The 16369-nt window shown below is 38.7% G+C and overlaps 1 protein-coding gene across 1 annotated transcript; it reads left to right on the top strand.

Annotated features, from left to right (window-relative positions):
* Positions 1 to 1252: 1252 nt before the first annotated feature.
* LOC146323804 (uncharacterized) lies at positions 1253 to 16001 on the top strand. Its single transcript, XM_084723232.1, has 5 exons — positions 1253 to 1286; positions 13388 to 13985; positions 14070 to 14189; positions 15038 to 15618; positions 15712 to 16001. The coding sequence occupies exons 1-5, from the start codon at positions 1253 to 1255 to the stop codon at positions 15999 to 16001; spliced, it is 1623 nt and encodes a 540-aa protein (XP_084579358.1).
* The last annotated feature ends 368 nt before the right edge of the window (positions 16002 to 16369 follow it).

The following is a 16369-nucleotide window of genomic DNA, read 5'->3' as shown; positions in this document are numbered from 1 at the left end:
ATTTGATGAGCACTAATGTAATTTGTAGCTCAGAAAGGATAAAATGCGCGCACACACTTTCCTGCAGTGGCCTCTGTAGAGGTGGACGTATTCAGATCCTTTACTGATGCAAAAGTAAAAGTCCTGCATTCACAAAATCTTACTGAAGTAAAAGTATGGAAACATTATCAGATAAATATACTTAAAGTAAAAGCGGTATTTGCCTCTGGGATGTAGTGTAGAAGCATAAAGTTGGACAAAATGGAACTCAAGTGAAGTACAAAATGAGTACAGTACTTAATGTTAATGTACTTAGTTACAGTCCAACTCTGATTGCAACTCTGAACTAATGCAAGATGGAAATTAATGGACTGACATTCAGTGATGATTGATTAAATATAGAATTTAAAATCAATAAACTGCCCAATTAACAAGCACCAGACCCATAGCTCAGTGTTATGTTTTAGTATTTTCTACATTTTCTAAAATGTATTGTTCATGTTCATGTCAATATTGACTTATCTGAAGATTCTATACAAAATATTCTATTCAATAAATATTGAATAGCTTAGCTGTGCAAGTCACTTTGAATTACAGTTTAAAGACAGTTTAAAGGTGTTTTAGTTTGGGACTAGTTCTGGGCTTTTTTATTCATTTTATATGATAAATGACATTATTTATTTATGCTTGTTTATTTACTTGCCCCTGGCCCTTGGAAAAGTGGCCCTCAGGCAAAACAAGTCAAACCAAGTGTCCCTGGTTTACAGAATATTTAGACAGTTTCAACAAATGAGCCAAAGTGATTGATAAAAGCTGGAAATAATTAGCTATTATTTTGTAGGTAATGAGTTCATGAAATTTCAATGAATTCAGCTTTCTTTTCTTGTCATTTCATCATAATGCTTCAGAAGAGTTGATGATATTGAGCTTGGCATGTGGCATGCAAAGGCCTTTTTAAACAGTGTTCAGTTTTCAAAATGACCTGTCCCAGATTATCAAATTCAGGAAGATCTCTTTAATTAATTCTTAATCTTCATATTGATTTTAGATTGACAACTTTACATCTGGCCAGGGACTACCAAGAAAAACTACCATGTTGTCTAATTCTGGCATATTTAGAGTAATGTGTGTTAATATGCACTGTACCCGGGAAATCAATTAATTAACCCCACCCCCCTGTCACCTGTCCATCCTGACAACCAATCACTTGCCGGTTTTCGAATAGTCTGACCACGTAACTTCCTATATATTGAGAGGTAAAAGTCACGTCATGATGTCCGAACACTGGCAGGTGAAGAAGACGCCAAGTCAGTCCTCAAATATCTCTGGAACCAGCTGATCATAAACTCCCTCCACAGCATGGTGAGTCGGCGAAAGTCAAGCCGTTTTAACATTTAACTGCTAGGCTGGATATGTATTACCGATATCCGTAATTCAATTCTTGAAAACTGGTCACCATTCACTTATTGTTTGGCAGATTCTACAACACTGTTTTCCTGTGAAACTCGAGCAGTGTTTTGCAGACTAACTAAAATAAATCCAGTCCTCAATCATCCCGAGGGTGAGTAGATAATGACTGAATTTTAATTTTTCAGTCAACTATTCTTTATTACAGCTGAACATTTGCCCTTGGGGCAGTGGGGGTCAATTAAAAGTTCCTGTAAATATACTCTAACTTTGTTCTCAGTTCTTCATGTTCATGTTCATGTAGTAGAAGTATAGTATAGTAGTACAGAGTAGACTGTGAGAGTGTCTCCGAGATGCATAATAAATTTGAGATGTTTTAGGTTTTATTCTGTGTGAAAAACTGAACCAAACAACTGAAACCTGTCCAGAGATCTCTAATTAACTTTGTTGAAAGGTGATTTACTCTTTGGGGCAAGAACTAAACTGAACCACTTTCTCACAGATCATACTTTGATTTGTTGCGGTGAAGAGGTGTCACTCAGGCCAAATTTTTAGATACTGGACTGAACAAACTGAGTTCTTTTTGCTGTTTATCGCAGAAGCACTGAAAAGTGTTTTTTTTCTGTTGAAGAGTTCCAGAGAATATTTATTTTGGACTTTAATCTGGACATGCCTGAAAATGACTGTCTCTCTGGCTAAAAGTGGTTTTCAATTCTCCTGTCAATACACTGATTTATACAGAACTGACTTGTGAACTCTGGCTGGCACCATTAAAAACAATGATGAAATATTTTGCTGTCAATCAGTGCATCATAATGATTTCACAACATGTTGAGCAGGGGTGGAAGTAATGAATGACAACTACTCAAACTATCATCATCTAAACATCTTTTCATATTCGAGGCCTCACTGAACAGAGTTTTTCCCACAATTTGGAATGTAGTTACCCACATCCATCTTTTTAGACATTTTCTTATATTATTCCAGTCTACTGGCCAACATTTTCTATTCTTTCAGATGACCTGTGCTGCAGACTGTCGTCACTAAAGTGGAGTTGAAATGGCCGAAGTTTGTCACTCTCTTGTCTCTTTTTCAGCAACAGTCACAGGTAGGCAATTTTTAATATAATGAAACCCAAGATGACCCCTCCTGGGACCAGCTGGCAGCTGTATGACTCACTGTGACTGTCGTTGAAGGGCAAGGCCATGGCATGGAATTTTGATGTCTCACCATGAAACACGAAATTGCTATAACTTTAGTAAAAATGATCAGATCTGCACCAAATTTCACATGTTTGATGACAGTCCCACCCAAAACTCATCAACATGACAATATTCCACAGTAGTCATAGTGCCACCTACTGACAACAGGAAATTACATGATTTAGACTTTGACACACTCCTCCAAGCAGGTTGACCATAACCAACTCAAATCTGGTCAGAAAAGCCTTAAGACCTTGGTAATGCTATGTTGTGAAGATCTTGACCTATCATCAAATGGTGTTGCCATTGCGGCATGGTGAAGGTTGATGTTTCGCACATCAACACTTCATTCACACATGAAGTAGCATTAATTTCCATTTACTTCGTCGAATCTGCCTGAAACTTCACATGTTCAGTAGCAGTCCAGGCCCGAACATATAAGTTTTGTCTATAGGTACGGCCAAATGGCTTGGGCATGCCCTTTAAAGTACAGCCCCGGTGGCATGTTTCACTGACATGAACGACAATCAGTACTTACATATATCATAACCAGGCACACATTACAACCTCTTTGTACAAAAACAATCTGACTTCAAAATCAATTTATGGTATCTAGACTACTTTGTGATCATGAGTTATTAAAAGGTTTGGTCAGTGTTAAACAGCGTGGGCATGGTGTCAAGTTTTGGTCTCTCACCGTGGAACACGAAATTGCTGTTTACTTTGGATTAAATGATGCACAAAACCTCACATCTACATGACAATCAGGACATAGTCATAATGCCACCTAGTGGAGACAGGCAGTGACATGGAATTTCTTCCTGTAGTGTCTGAAGCACCTGAAAATTCAGCAACTCATAGAGCAGTTGGCATCTGGTGACTTGGTCGCAGTTGTAAAGTTTTATTTATTTTTATCTAATTTTTTTCAACACAATAACTAACAGTCCGACTCCTCCTGGGGCCAGCTGGTGGCTGTTGGGTGCCCAACTTCGCTGCAATGGTTGCAGCTCGGCCAGCACCTCCTGCGGCGGCTGTTGGGTGCCTGACCTATAGTACACCTGTAGTACACCTTTTTACAAAGTATTTAAAATGTGCGTATTGTATTGTTGTATTGTTGTATGTTAACATTATTCCTATATCTGTTTCTATGTTGTTATGTTTTAAATCAGCTGTCCAGAAACAAAACTTAATGCAGGAATCAGGAATCAGTCCCAGTATGTATGTATGTAACATGTAGCTCTTCTTAACAGTGGAAGAACCTTAATTTTTTTTTTTTTTTTTTTAAGATCAAGAGTGTACCAATTACACATTGCATCTATATTGCTTAAATAGGTGACTGGATTTAAAATTCTTCCTGTTCACAGTAAAGTGTCCTCTCTAACATTTCACAGTGCTCGACCTGCCTTCAGCTCTGACACAGCGAATAGAGGCAGAGGTAATTGTAATGACTTCTAGACATCTTCAGACTGTCAGTGCCTTCAGAATTTACTTACATTCCTCTATCCAAGCAAGTATTTGCAACAGCTTTTTTTTTTTTTTTTTACAATCCATGCCTTGGTAAAAATGTGTTGCCAAGGTAATTTGACTTTTTTCAACAAAATGTGGGCAACAAAACAGCTGCACCTGAGAAATAGTTTGAAATTCTTCAGAGAAGCCACAATAATGATGATATTTGTAGCTGACTCTCTGTGTGAATCTGCGTTTTATTCACTTGGTAATCATGGGTATTTGTTTCATATTTGGATGCATTCATTTGTCAGACTGCCAGGTTAAAACTGCAGGCCTGTTTGGCCAAGGCCAGCCTGCTTACACAATTTACAAAACTGTGGTAATAATAACACCCAAATCATTTAATCACATCATTTGTTTGCAGTGTACCTTATGGGTTTTCTTCTTGCTGGTTGTAGGTGGAGATTCTTGCAGAAATGGTGAAGCCCTTTTCAGGCTATTCTCTTTGTACTAAATACTTGCAGTGCAACACTTAAAATAAGGCTTTGCTGCTTATATTTACTTGTATGTAAATCATGACAAATTAAGGGAACACATTATGAAATTACGTCTTAAGAACCCCATCGCATAGTAGTTGTAGATAAGCGCATCTGCAGCAGCAGTTGTCCACACTCTATGAGATGTAGGGTAATTAATCTATACACAGCCTGCAGTCTGCCAGGATCGAAGTTTGTTTGACAAGAATGTGGATCTTTGCAGGCAAAAACCTGGATTGTAAATAAAGAGAATAAAAAAATGTAGAGCCATTTTGGTCATTAAACACAGTCTAACATACATTTCATTTGGTAATTTATTCAAGCACGGCCTTTTTGGTTAGATTTATTTCTGTGCTTGCAAACAGCACTTGTGGACCCTTTAATTCCGCTATTTAATTCATACTTTAATTAAATTTTCTATTTTCCAGAATTAATTAATGCCAAACCATTATATGCAAACATATTAAGTCACCACTAAAAACTAATGACAACGAGTGCATGACTAATTTCCTTGATTGTGTAGAGCTACGCAAATGTCTGATGTGTGCATATGTCATTAAGTCATACAAGAATTAATTCTGATTCACAAATTAGTCACTCATATTGAGTAATACACCCTTACTATACACTGCTGTAAACAGATTATGGTAACTATGTATAAATAATGGAAATAGAGGCAGACTTCCTGGCAAGTTTCTGGCAGCTAAAAGTAATTCAGAGACCTTCAATATCCAAAAGTTAATCTGTGCGATGGCAAGGTCGCTGATAATTTCCTGTGCTGATGTGTGCTTTGTGTCAGGAGTAAGAGAGTCTGTCCACGGCTGATATTTGGACAGCTCCAGTGTGTGGGAAAGATGGAAAGAAGTGGCATTAAGAGACTGCAGGTGAATTGGTAGCAGCTCTTCAGTAATATGACTGTAAAGGTTAATCTGCCTTACTTTATTTAATCAGAAAATCACAAGTGAGACCTGAGTACACAGTAAAAAAAATAATAAAATAATAATTATAATGTCAGAAATCTAAAAATAAAATAACAATAAAATAGTAAAGATTTAAACACATTCATATAGACAACAGGTGTTATGAAAAATAAAATATCTAAAATATCTTTGGATATGACAAATTACAAAATTCCACAAAAAAGTAGAGCAAAACCTTATTTTACTGTCTAGGTCAAGCTGAAATGGGAGAGGGAACTAGGCCAGAATTCTGCTGGAAGAACATAATTTGATATTTTGTGACTCCAAAAATTAAAATTTATACAGCAGGCTTCTCCAGGACAGGACGAATACTGGAGGCTGTGTGGTAAATCAATAGCAGACCATTTTGGGGCTGCTCTCTAAACCAGTCATTTTGGAACGAGATTGTCCAAGAAATAAGTAACGGATGTGGCTGCTGGCAAACCCACTATTAAAGGACGACTGGATTGCAATTGTTGACTAAATAAACAGGATAAATTGACCTTTTCCTTTAGACAACAACTTGAGCAAAATGGAAAAATTAGAAAAAAAATGGACCACATACTCTATGGGATGTAATGTACTGTTTTACCCTGAAAACACCAATAAAAAGAAAACTCAGAATAAAATATCCTGGGCGTAGGTATAAATAAAACAGTCACACCTATGATAGATAAAACCTCTAACAAAATGTTTAAATCAGCAGTGTGTCGTGTTTCCACTCTGTAAATTACTCCAGACAAATTGAACAAAATATCAAAGTCTGTCTTTCCAAGATTAGTATTTACTGCCAGCACATACAAAGTCAACTGGTCCTGAGAACAACTGTTATAAGTATAATCCCTGAGGCACAGGTGTGACGATAAATAGGGTGGTAATTTTTGAGGTAGTCCGTCATTAATGAAATTACTAAAATGTCCAAACTGACATCTCTGACTCATTAACAAAATTAGTTCAACAGAAATCAATAAAATACCAACAATATTTTTACCTTAACCTGCATGTATAATGACATTTCAGTCATTCCATGTATTGCTTTGTGTTAGAGATTGAGAGTACTGTACAAAAAAAAAAAAAAAAGCACAAAAGAAGTAAATCATAAAACTTAACTTGCACCACTCGCTCTCGTACTTTCTCTGAGGTGTGAGATATTGATTCAACTCTGAGCTTTCAAGCTTGAGTGCATGGTTAGTTTTGTTAATTCTCTCTTCATTCCTCTGAAATTGACAAAACAATTTTGTTAATAAGAAAGTTTGCAGGTGCTCAGAAGTCTTGCACTAGTAAGTATTACACTGGGCCACAGTCACACTTTGAGAGAAAAAGCCCATTTTGGAGATTAAAAAAGAAGATGAGGGCTCTGTTTGATAGACACTTAGCCCTCCCATCATTTCTTCATGGCTGACCACACTCAGCAGGAGCCGATCTATGTGTAGAGACCTCCTGACTCCACATGGATTTGGTTAATCAAAGCGATGGATTAACTTGCTGATTAGACACCCTGGTGGTCAAGAGACTTTCACCCTGATTAGAGACAAATAACAAGACAGAGTCAAATAAAAGAAGAAGGGGCAGATAGAGGTCAGAAATAGAGAGACCAGGTCACACATCACCAGCTCCTGCTGACACAGAGCATATTGTGTGTTCATCGGCACATAAAATGTCACTATCACCGAGATTTAAATTAATTAAAGTCTTGTTTTCTTTAAATTATTCAGTAGATGGTTGATACTTTTTAGTATGGAAATAAAAAGCCTGAAACAAGCCCACAGCAAAGTCAGCTATTAATTAATTTGAATAGTCATTTTTGGAGTTGCAGGAGGAACGAAACCCTCTGGCCATATAGAATAATAATAATCCTTTATTAACCACACATAAAAGTAAAATAAATATGAGAATCCAATGTTCAGTAAAATATAATGTTGGGGGAATCTGATTTCAGGGACGGCATGCAACAAAGCACCAGAAGCTGGAATTGAACCCGCAGCTGTTGGTGAGGACTGACGGCCCCAGCACATGGTGCATCCCAGCAGCTGCAGTTTTTTGATTAAGGTAAAATGTGTCATAACCTACCATTATGAATGAAGCATTGTGGGGCTACAGAGATGCTACAGACATACAGTAAGGGAACATGCTTGTATGGTATATCCATCAAAAATAACATGATCACAATTCAATTTTTGTACATGTTTTTGGGTGAAAATGAAATGCAAAATTACCATTACTACTTGTGAGCATACTTGCCAACCTTGAGAACTCAAAAATAGGGAGGATTAGGGTTTCACACGGTTTCCTGCATTATGGTGACTTTCGCCTATATGGGTTTTCATATTGCATTTCACAGTACTTAGTCCAATTTCAACCAAAAAATGGATATTTTACAAGAAAACGTTTGTGAGGCTCCTCTAATGTGCCCCTTTCATCTCAAGCCTTCCACACGAATTCTTCATTCCAGGACATCTGAAATGTGCTTGAGTATTTCTCTCTCTTAGTGCTCTCCAGTTCTCTCTGCCTCTCACTCACTGAAGAGGATGAGGCATGAGCATGGATGTATTAAGGAGAACTGGAAACAGTGGATGCGAGCAGCTCCCTTCCACGTCAAGTGCATGCCAGGAAACAACATCTGGTGTAGCTGTACTGCTGTGTGGGTGGGAACTGTAGCCTTTTAGAGTCATAGGGCTTATAGACACTGTACAAGGACATGCAGGGGTAGTGATTACATAAAGGAAAAGAAGTGTGAGGATTTGAGAGAAATATGCAAGAAGAAACCAGGAGAGAGCAATGAAAAATGGGAAAATTGGGGGGTTGGAGTATTTCCATGTGACTCATATCACAGTCATGTTGCAACTCATAGTGCAATTATTCATTTTATTGAATTTTTTAAAAATAGTTTATTTATAGTTTTTATAGTTTATGTATAATAAGCATGTAATTTTGTTTTGAAGTGCTACTGGCTACTAAGACAGGTTTGCCTCTTTGAAGGCATATATATAGCAAATGGCACCATTTTTAAACAAATGTGAGTTTTTCTTTGAGCACAGGAACATTTCCACAACCCATGTGCCTTTATGCAACCACACTGTCTGCATTGTCTGCACTGTCAATATGTATAGCCCTGTATGCAGCTCTCTGCGCACTCTCAACACCGCAACCACTCCCTGTACAGGAACAGGTTATGACAGAAACATTCTCATAACATAAGAAAATACTCTGCACTGTCCTTGACCATTCAACATGTGATACAGTAATGATGAGTGGAGAAATGGCAAGGTAGGATTAAGCTATCTTTAGATATATTTTGCTTTCTATTGCACAACAACATAAAAACAAAAGCGAAAGTGGAATAATTTGGAGGCTGCAGTTTGTGGTACTGTTGAACAGAGAGCTGTTTCAGTTATTTAGCCTGCTCTAATTGATAAAATTGTAGTACAGCTGAATCAACAACTCTCTAAAACTAAACATTATAACCTTAGAGTGTTTTTTTGCAGGAATTGTCTTATAGACTTCATTAGAATTAGCTTGGTAGACCTAAAAAAGTGGTAACTGGGTGTATAAAGAAAATTTTCATTGAGTTTAAGACGTGTAACCACCATGCAGCAGCTAACATGTTGTAATATTTTGAGTTTGAACTGTCCACACAACACACTGTTCAACCATGTGCTGACATGTATTTCTTGGCATGCATTTTTTCTTTAATACAAGCACATGTAAATGTAGAATAATCTGATCTGATGTGTGATGATCTGTGGTGTTGACAAAATAAAAAAGATGTAAGTTTGTATCTTTACATAAATAGCCTATATCTAGTTTTTGAAGTTAATACGGATTGTTCACGAGATGAATTTGTGTCATCCCAGCCAATTTAATTTGGAACACCCACAAAAAAGATCTTGTCTTATTTACTATATTCCAATATAACTGCAAAGTGTGAGGAGCTGCAGCTACCAGAATATTTTTCCTATTGTTTTCCCCACTTGGAATGTTACTTTTATCAACAACCACAATATTACTGAACACAAAATCACTGGACTCTCCTGATGGATACATCATACTACAGAGTTATGTTACGGCTGTGGTGTCAAAATGTTCTGACTTTGTTTATGAGAAATCATGTTTTTCTGTCTATTTGGTAGTTGTCGCTAAATATAGCACTAGTTATTGTAACAACCCAGCCTGCACCTGACAGAACCAGTTTGAAACCGGTTTGGCAAGCAGCGCCTGGAGTTTCCTGGTCATTATACTCTACTGACAAAGACAGTGTTCCCAGGGGGCTGCTAAGGGGCCCTCCTACCTGACCTATGAGTCATTTATACCATTTACCATTGCCACACAGTCAAACCTGACAACCCAGTGCTCCCACTATAATCCTCCATCCTTTAAAACAGTTTGTTCTATCCATCAGTATATGAATAAGTGGACAGAATACAACAAGGTATACCCAAACAAAATGTTGCAGAATATACAACCCAAATTCCAAAAAAGATAGGATGCTGTGAAAAATTATTTGCAAAAATGTTTTTCCTCGTATTCAATTGAATCCAGTACAAAGACGAGCTTTTTGTAAATGTTTTGTAAATGTACATTCATTCTGACTTTGATGCCTGCGACATGTTTCAAAAAAGGTGGGAGGAAGAGTCTGGACGGATCTCTGCATGTAAGGGGCAAGGCTGAAAGCCGAAATTGAATGCCTGTGACCCTTGACCCCACGGGCAGCAGAGCATTAGAAAGTGCATTAAAAACCCACTTAAGTGTATAAAGGGTACTACATGGGCTCAGGAACACTTAGGAAAACCACTGTCAGAAAACACAGTTAGTTGCTGTATCAACAAAGGCAACTTAAGACTCTACCGTGCAAAGCAAAAGTCATATATCAACAACATTCAGGAATGCTGCAGACTTATCTGAGGTGGGCTGGTGCAAGGTGGAAAAGTGTGCTGTGGCTTTGTATCAGAGGAAAAAGACCATCCAGACTGTAGACTGATATGTGAAGGCTCCATTAATGCTGAAACATACACAGGTTTAGGAGCAACACATGCCTCCATCCAGACGATGTCCTTTTCAGGGACGTTCCTGCTTATTTCAAGACAATGCCAAGACACATTCTGCATGTGTCACAGCAGTGTGGCTTAGCTGTAAAAGAGTCCAGGTTCTAGACTGGCTGGTCTGCAGTCTAGACATGTCTCTCATTGAATTGAATAATGCATTATGAAGCACATAATACAATAGGATTCCAGACTGTTGAGCACTTGAGGCTGTAAATCAAGCAAGAATGGGAAAGATTTTCAAAAAAGGAACAATTAGTCCTCAGTTCCCAAATGCTTGTTTGTTTTAATTGTTATTGAAAGAAAATATGTTGTATCACAGTGGCAAAGATGCTACTGTCCCAGCTGTTGGAACATGTTGCAGGCATTAAATTCAGAATGAGTGAATATTTACAAAAAGAAACATTCTCATAACATAAGAAAATACTCTGCACTGTCCTTGACCATTCAACATGTGATACAGTAATGATGAGTGGAGAAATGGCAAGGTAGGATTAAGCTATCTTTAGATATATTTTGCTTTCTATTGCACAACAACATAAAAACAAAAGCGAAAGTGGAATAATTTGGAGGCTGCAGTTTGTGGTACTGTTGAACAGAGAGCTGTTTCAGTTATTTAGCCTGCTCTAATTGATAAAATTGTAGTACAGCTGAATCAACAACTCTCTAAAACTAAACATTATAACCTTAGAGTGTTTTTTTGCAGGAATTGTCTTATAGACTTCATTAGAATTAGCTTGGTAGACCTAAAAAAGTGGTAACTGGGTGTATAAAGAAAATTTTCATTGAGTTTAAGACGTGTAACCACCATGCAGCAGCTAACATGTTGTAATATTTTGAGTTTGAACTGTCCACACAACACACTGTTCAACCATGTGCTGACATGTATTTCTTGGCATGCATTTTTTCTTTAATACAAGCACATGTAAATGTAGAATAATCTGATCTGATGTGTGATGATCTGTGGTGTTGACAAAATAAAAAAGATGTAAGTTTGTATCTTTACATAAATAGCCTATATCTAGTTTTTGAAGTTAATACGGATTGTTCACGAGATGAATTTGTGTCATCCCAGCCAATTTAATTTGGAACACCCACAAAAAAGATCTTGTCTTATTTACTATATTCCAATATAACTGCAAAGTGTGAGGAGCTGCAGCTACCAGAATATTTTTCCTATTGTTTTCCCCACTTGGAATGTTACTTTTATCAACAACCACAATATTACTGAACACAAAATCACTGGACTCTCCTGATGGATACATCATACTACAGAGTTATGTTACGGCTGTGGTGTCAAAATGTTCTGACTTTGTTTATGAGAAATCATGTTTTTCTGTCTATTTGGTAGTTGTCGCTAAATATAGCACTAGTTATTGTAACAACCCAGCCTGCACCTGACAGAACCAGTTTGAAACCGGTTTGGCAAGCAGCGCCTGGAGTTTCCTGGTCATTATACTCTACTGACAAAGACAGTGTTCCCAGGGGGCTGCTAAGGGGCCCTCCTACCTGACCTATGAGTCATTTATACCATTTACCATTGCCACACAGTCAAACCTGACAACCCAGTGCTCCCACTATAATCCTCCATCCTTTAAAACAGTTTGTTCTATCCATCAGTATATGAATAAGTGGACAGAATACAACAAGGTATACCCAAACAAAATGTTGCAGAATATACAACCCAAATTCCAAAAAAGATAGGATGCTGTGAAAAATTATTTGCAAAAATGTTTTTCCTCGTATTCAATTGAATCCAGTACAAAGACGAGCTTTTTGTAAATGTTTTGTAAATGTACATTCATTCTGACTTTGATGCCTGCGACATGTTTCAAAAAAGGTGGGAGGAAGAGTCTGGACGGATCTCTGCATGTAAGGGGCAAGGCTGAAAGCCGAAATTGAATGCCTGTGACCCTTGACCCCACGGGCAGCAGAGCATTAGAAAGTGCATTAAAAACCCACTTAAGTGTATAAAGGGTACTACATGGGCTCAGGAACACTTAGGAAAACCACTGTCAGAAAACACAGTTAGTTGCTGTATCAACAAAGGCAACTTAAGACTCTACCGTGCAAAGCAAAAGTCATATATCAACAACATTCAGGAATGCTGCAGACTTATCTGAGGTGGGCTGGTGCAAGGTGGAAAAGTGTGCTGTGGCTTTGTATCAGAGGAAAAAGACCATCCAGACTGTAGACTGATATGTGAAGGCTCCATTAATGCTGAAACATACACAGGTTTAGGAGCAACACATGCCTCCATCCAGACGATGTCCTTTTCAGGGACGTTCCTGCTTATTTCAAGACAATGCCAAGACACATTCTGCATGTGTCACAGCAGTGTGGCTTAGCTGTAAAAGAGTCCAGGTTCTAGACTGGCTGGTCTGCAGTCTAGACATGTCTCTCATTGAATTGAATAATGCATTATGAAGCACATAATACAATAGGATTCCAGACTGTTGAGCACTTGAGGCTGTAAATCAAGCAAGAATGGGAAAGATTTTCAAAAAAGGAACAATTAGTCCTCAGTTCCCAAATGCTTGTTTGTTTTAATTGTTATTGAAAGAAAATATGTTGTATCACAGTGGCAAAGATGCTACTGTCCCAGCTGTTGGAACATGTTGCAGGCATTAAATTCAGAATGAGTGAATATTTACAAAAAGTTAAAGCAAATAGATTTTGCAAACATAATTCAATACTTTTTTTATTTTATCAAAAGTAATCAGTTTCCGGACGAAAGAGAAAAGAGTGAATTTATATGTCAAAACATGACAGAGACCGACAGATTAATCTACAGACAATATTGTTTTGTCTTACAGAAAGGAACTACAGAAGGCCTTGTGCGCGCTACACCACAGATACGCTCACCTACTTGGACACAGTGAGAGGATTCTGCGAGGGGATTTCTACATGGACGCTCAAGATGGAGATAGAAATGATCAGTATGGTGGACATCAAAGACAGAGTTGACAGAATCGATCTTAAATTTAGCCATGTAACCCAGTCAGAGTACAAAGGCAAGGCTATGTGGGAATATGTGGAGAGCAAGGTAACCCAGATGACTGCAGACAGCAGGCGTGCAGAGCTGGAGAAGGAGCTGGCTGCTGTGCTGAAGGTCACGCTGGGAGGCCTGGAGGAGCTTGACTGCTTCCTGGATGCAGTGGAGAAGCTGGCAGTCACCTCACTTCATGTGTTCATAGAGGAGAACCGGGTGTTACATCCGCCCAGAGGGATCAGCCTTGAACATGTTCAGGTTGTCATCGTTGCTGCACGGCTCATCTGCCCTCTCCTCCTCGAGTTTAAAAGACACGCAAATGCTTTCTTCCTTCCCAGACTTCAGAATGTGGAAGTGCTGTCATACCAGTTGGACAAATACATAAGGACCACCCAGAAAATCTGTGAGAAGTTGAAGAAAAGGTAAGCTGACACTTCCTCAAAATAAGATGCACAAAATAAACAAAAATCTAATGTAGAAAATATATTTAATTGTTTCTTTTCCAGCTGTATCCGTGACTTTTACCTGAAGATGAGCAGAAAAACTGTGGTAGACTTTGATGTGTATTTGTCTGAAGATGACGCACAAAGGATGCTTTGTCACATTAATCAACTCGATGTGATCAGGTAAGCATTACACGTGTATGGTTTGTTGTTTTCAGAAACAATGGTGTATTGTCAGTAATGAAGAATGATGGGCCGTCATTATTTCTGGTGAATGGACGAGCCAAAATCAAATCCAAGTCACAGTGCATCACCCACCAGCTTCACACTCTTGTTAGTATTGTTCATACTCTGTGATTACACTTCGTTCAGTGTTTATATAAGTGGAAGTGGCAGTGGGTTGGAGACCCTGTTGTGTAAACAAGCACACTGCACTGCACTGCACTGCATTTCTGATACAGTGGTGTTCATAAATACACTGCTGCTGATTGGTTCATATCTCTGATCCAGATGAGAAAAAATAAACGTACCTCAAGAGGAGGACTGTGCAGGGGACTGATAGAGAGCTTATTATTATGATGTCATAATGAAGTTGACCTTTGACCTGAAGGATATAAAATATCATCACCTCATCATTTTATCCTAGTAAACATTTGTGTGAAATTCTCTCCAAGCGTTCCTGAGATGTCAGGTTAAAGAAAGTAAGGTGGACATGGGGTCACAATGGCCTTAACCATAACCCCTGACATCTGACCACTAAAATGACTTGAGTCCAATTAGTCATTTGTGTCATGTTTGAAGAAGCTTCCTCAAGGCAGTAGTATGCAAGATTAGCTGAGGACTAGATCCATATCCACACACACACATGACCAATCACATGACTTCCCCAGGCTTAAGGCTGGGGACATAATTATTAGTCTTTGTATTATGATAATGATTAAATAAATTTATATAAATGAATATAAAAATATGAAAAAAAAAATGAATATGAAAGTATTGATTAGTGGATTCATCTTGTTTCCCCTTCTCAGGATGGACCAGCACTTCCGGATGGTGTTCTTGTTCCAGAAAGTTTCATGCTATGGCTTCATCAGTGAGTTCAACAAGCGACAGCCCAGGATGCTGCGGTTTCTAAAAGACCTGGAGGAAAGCGCTGCGCAGCTCGATAGGATGAGTAAGGGGGCAAAGATCTCAAGTGTGGCAGGCAGCTCATTAGGGGCAGTTGGAGGTGTGCTATCCATCGCTGGTTTGGTATTAATTCCTGTAACAGCAGGACTGTCTCTAGGTCTGACGATGACTGGGGTAGTGCTGGGAATAACTAATGGAGTCAACAGTGCTGTTACCACCATAACAGAAATGAAAGTCAACAGTACACAGCAAAAGAAAATCAATGGAGTTTTCCAGAGCTTCATGGAGGATGTGCAGAGCTTCCAGAGTTGCCTGGAGGAGGTCACCAGTCAACCAGTCACCAAGATAGAAGCCAGTAACATAGAAATGGTAGTTGGAGTAGGCAAGGTGCTCGATAAAATTCGCACAGTTAAAAATGGCATTGAATCACTGTTTGATGGTGTCTCTGCTGCTAAGTTGTTGAAAAGTGAGGAGCTGATTACAAGTGTTACCACGGTGGGCCAAGAAGTTACAGAATTATGTAGCATGTCCAGGGTGGCCTCAGATATTCCAGATATCAGTCAGGCAGCAGCCAAAGGGCCTCTTACCCTCTCCAAGTCAGCCAGGGTCGGTTGCATTGCGCTTAATGCTCTTTTCCTTGGCATGGATATCTTTTTCATCTGTAAGGATGGCTACAGTCTGTCCAAAGGCATTGAGACTGAAGTCTCACAGTTTATCAGAGCAAGAGCTGCACTTTGGAGCTCAGAGATGGACTCACGGCAGAAGATGCACGACTCCCTGTGCAAAGGTCTGCTGACATCAGAGAAGCACTACGCTGTCCTGGACAAGCCGTTTTGTCGAAGGAAATATGGCAAGTACAGGATATAATATTCATAAGTGTGTTTTCATGAGTGTATAACAGCCTGGAAATAAGAATTGTGTTTTCATTATCTTAGAATGAACCTGTTTCTACAGTATTCAAGAACAGACAAGCCAAACACTGGTTCTAGATAGGGCTCAGAGCTTTTTTTTTGTGAGTTTCATGGCCTCCGTAGGTTCTCCTACATGCTTGGAAGGGGAGAGTGAGACAAGGTGTTTGCAATATGCGAGCTCACCACTAGGTGTCACTAAATCCTGCACATTGGTCCTTTAACCTTGGAGATGCCATTCGTAGCAGCTTACCGTAGGTCAGTTACTGTCTTAGGAACTGACATGGGTTTGGCCTAACACAAGTCATTACAGGTGACGTGTGACAT

This window comes from Lutjanus erythropterus, chromosome 7 (assembly GCF_056507025.1).
Source record: "Lutjanus erythropterus isolate fLutEry1 chromosome 7, fLutEry1.hap2, whole genome shotgun sequence".
NCBI lineage: Eukaryota > Metazoa > Chordata > Actinopteri > Lutjaniformes > Lutjanidae > Lutjanus > Lutjanus erythropterus.
Note: the sequence above shows the minus strand (reverse complement) of the source record. Positions and strands in the feature narration are given on the sequence as shown.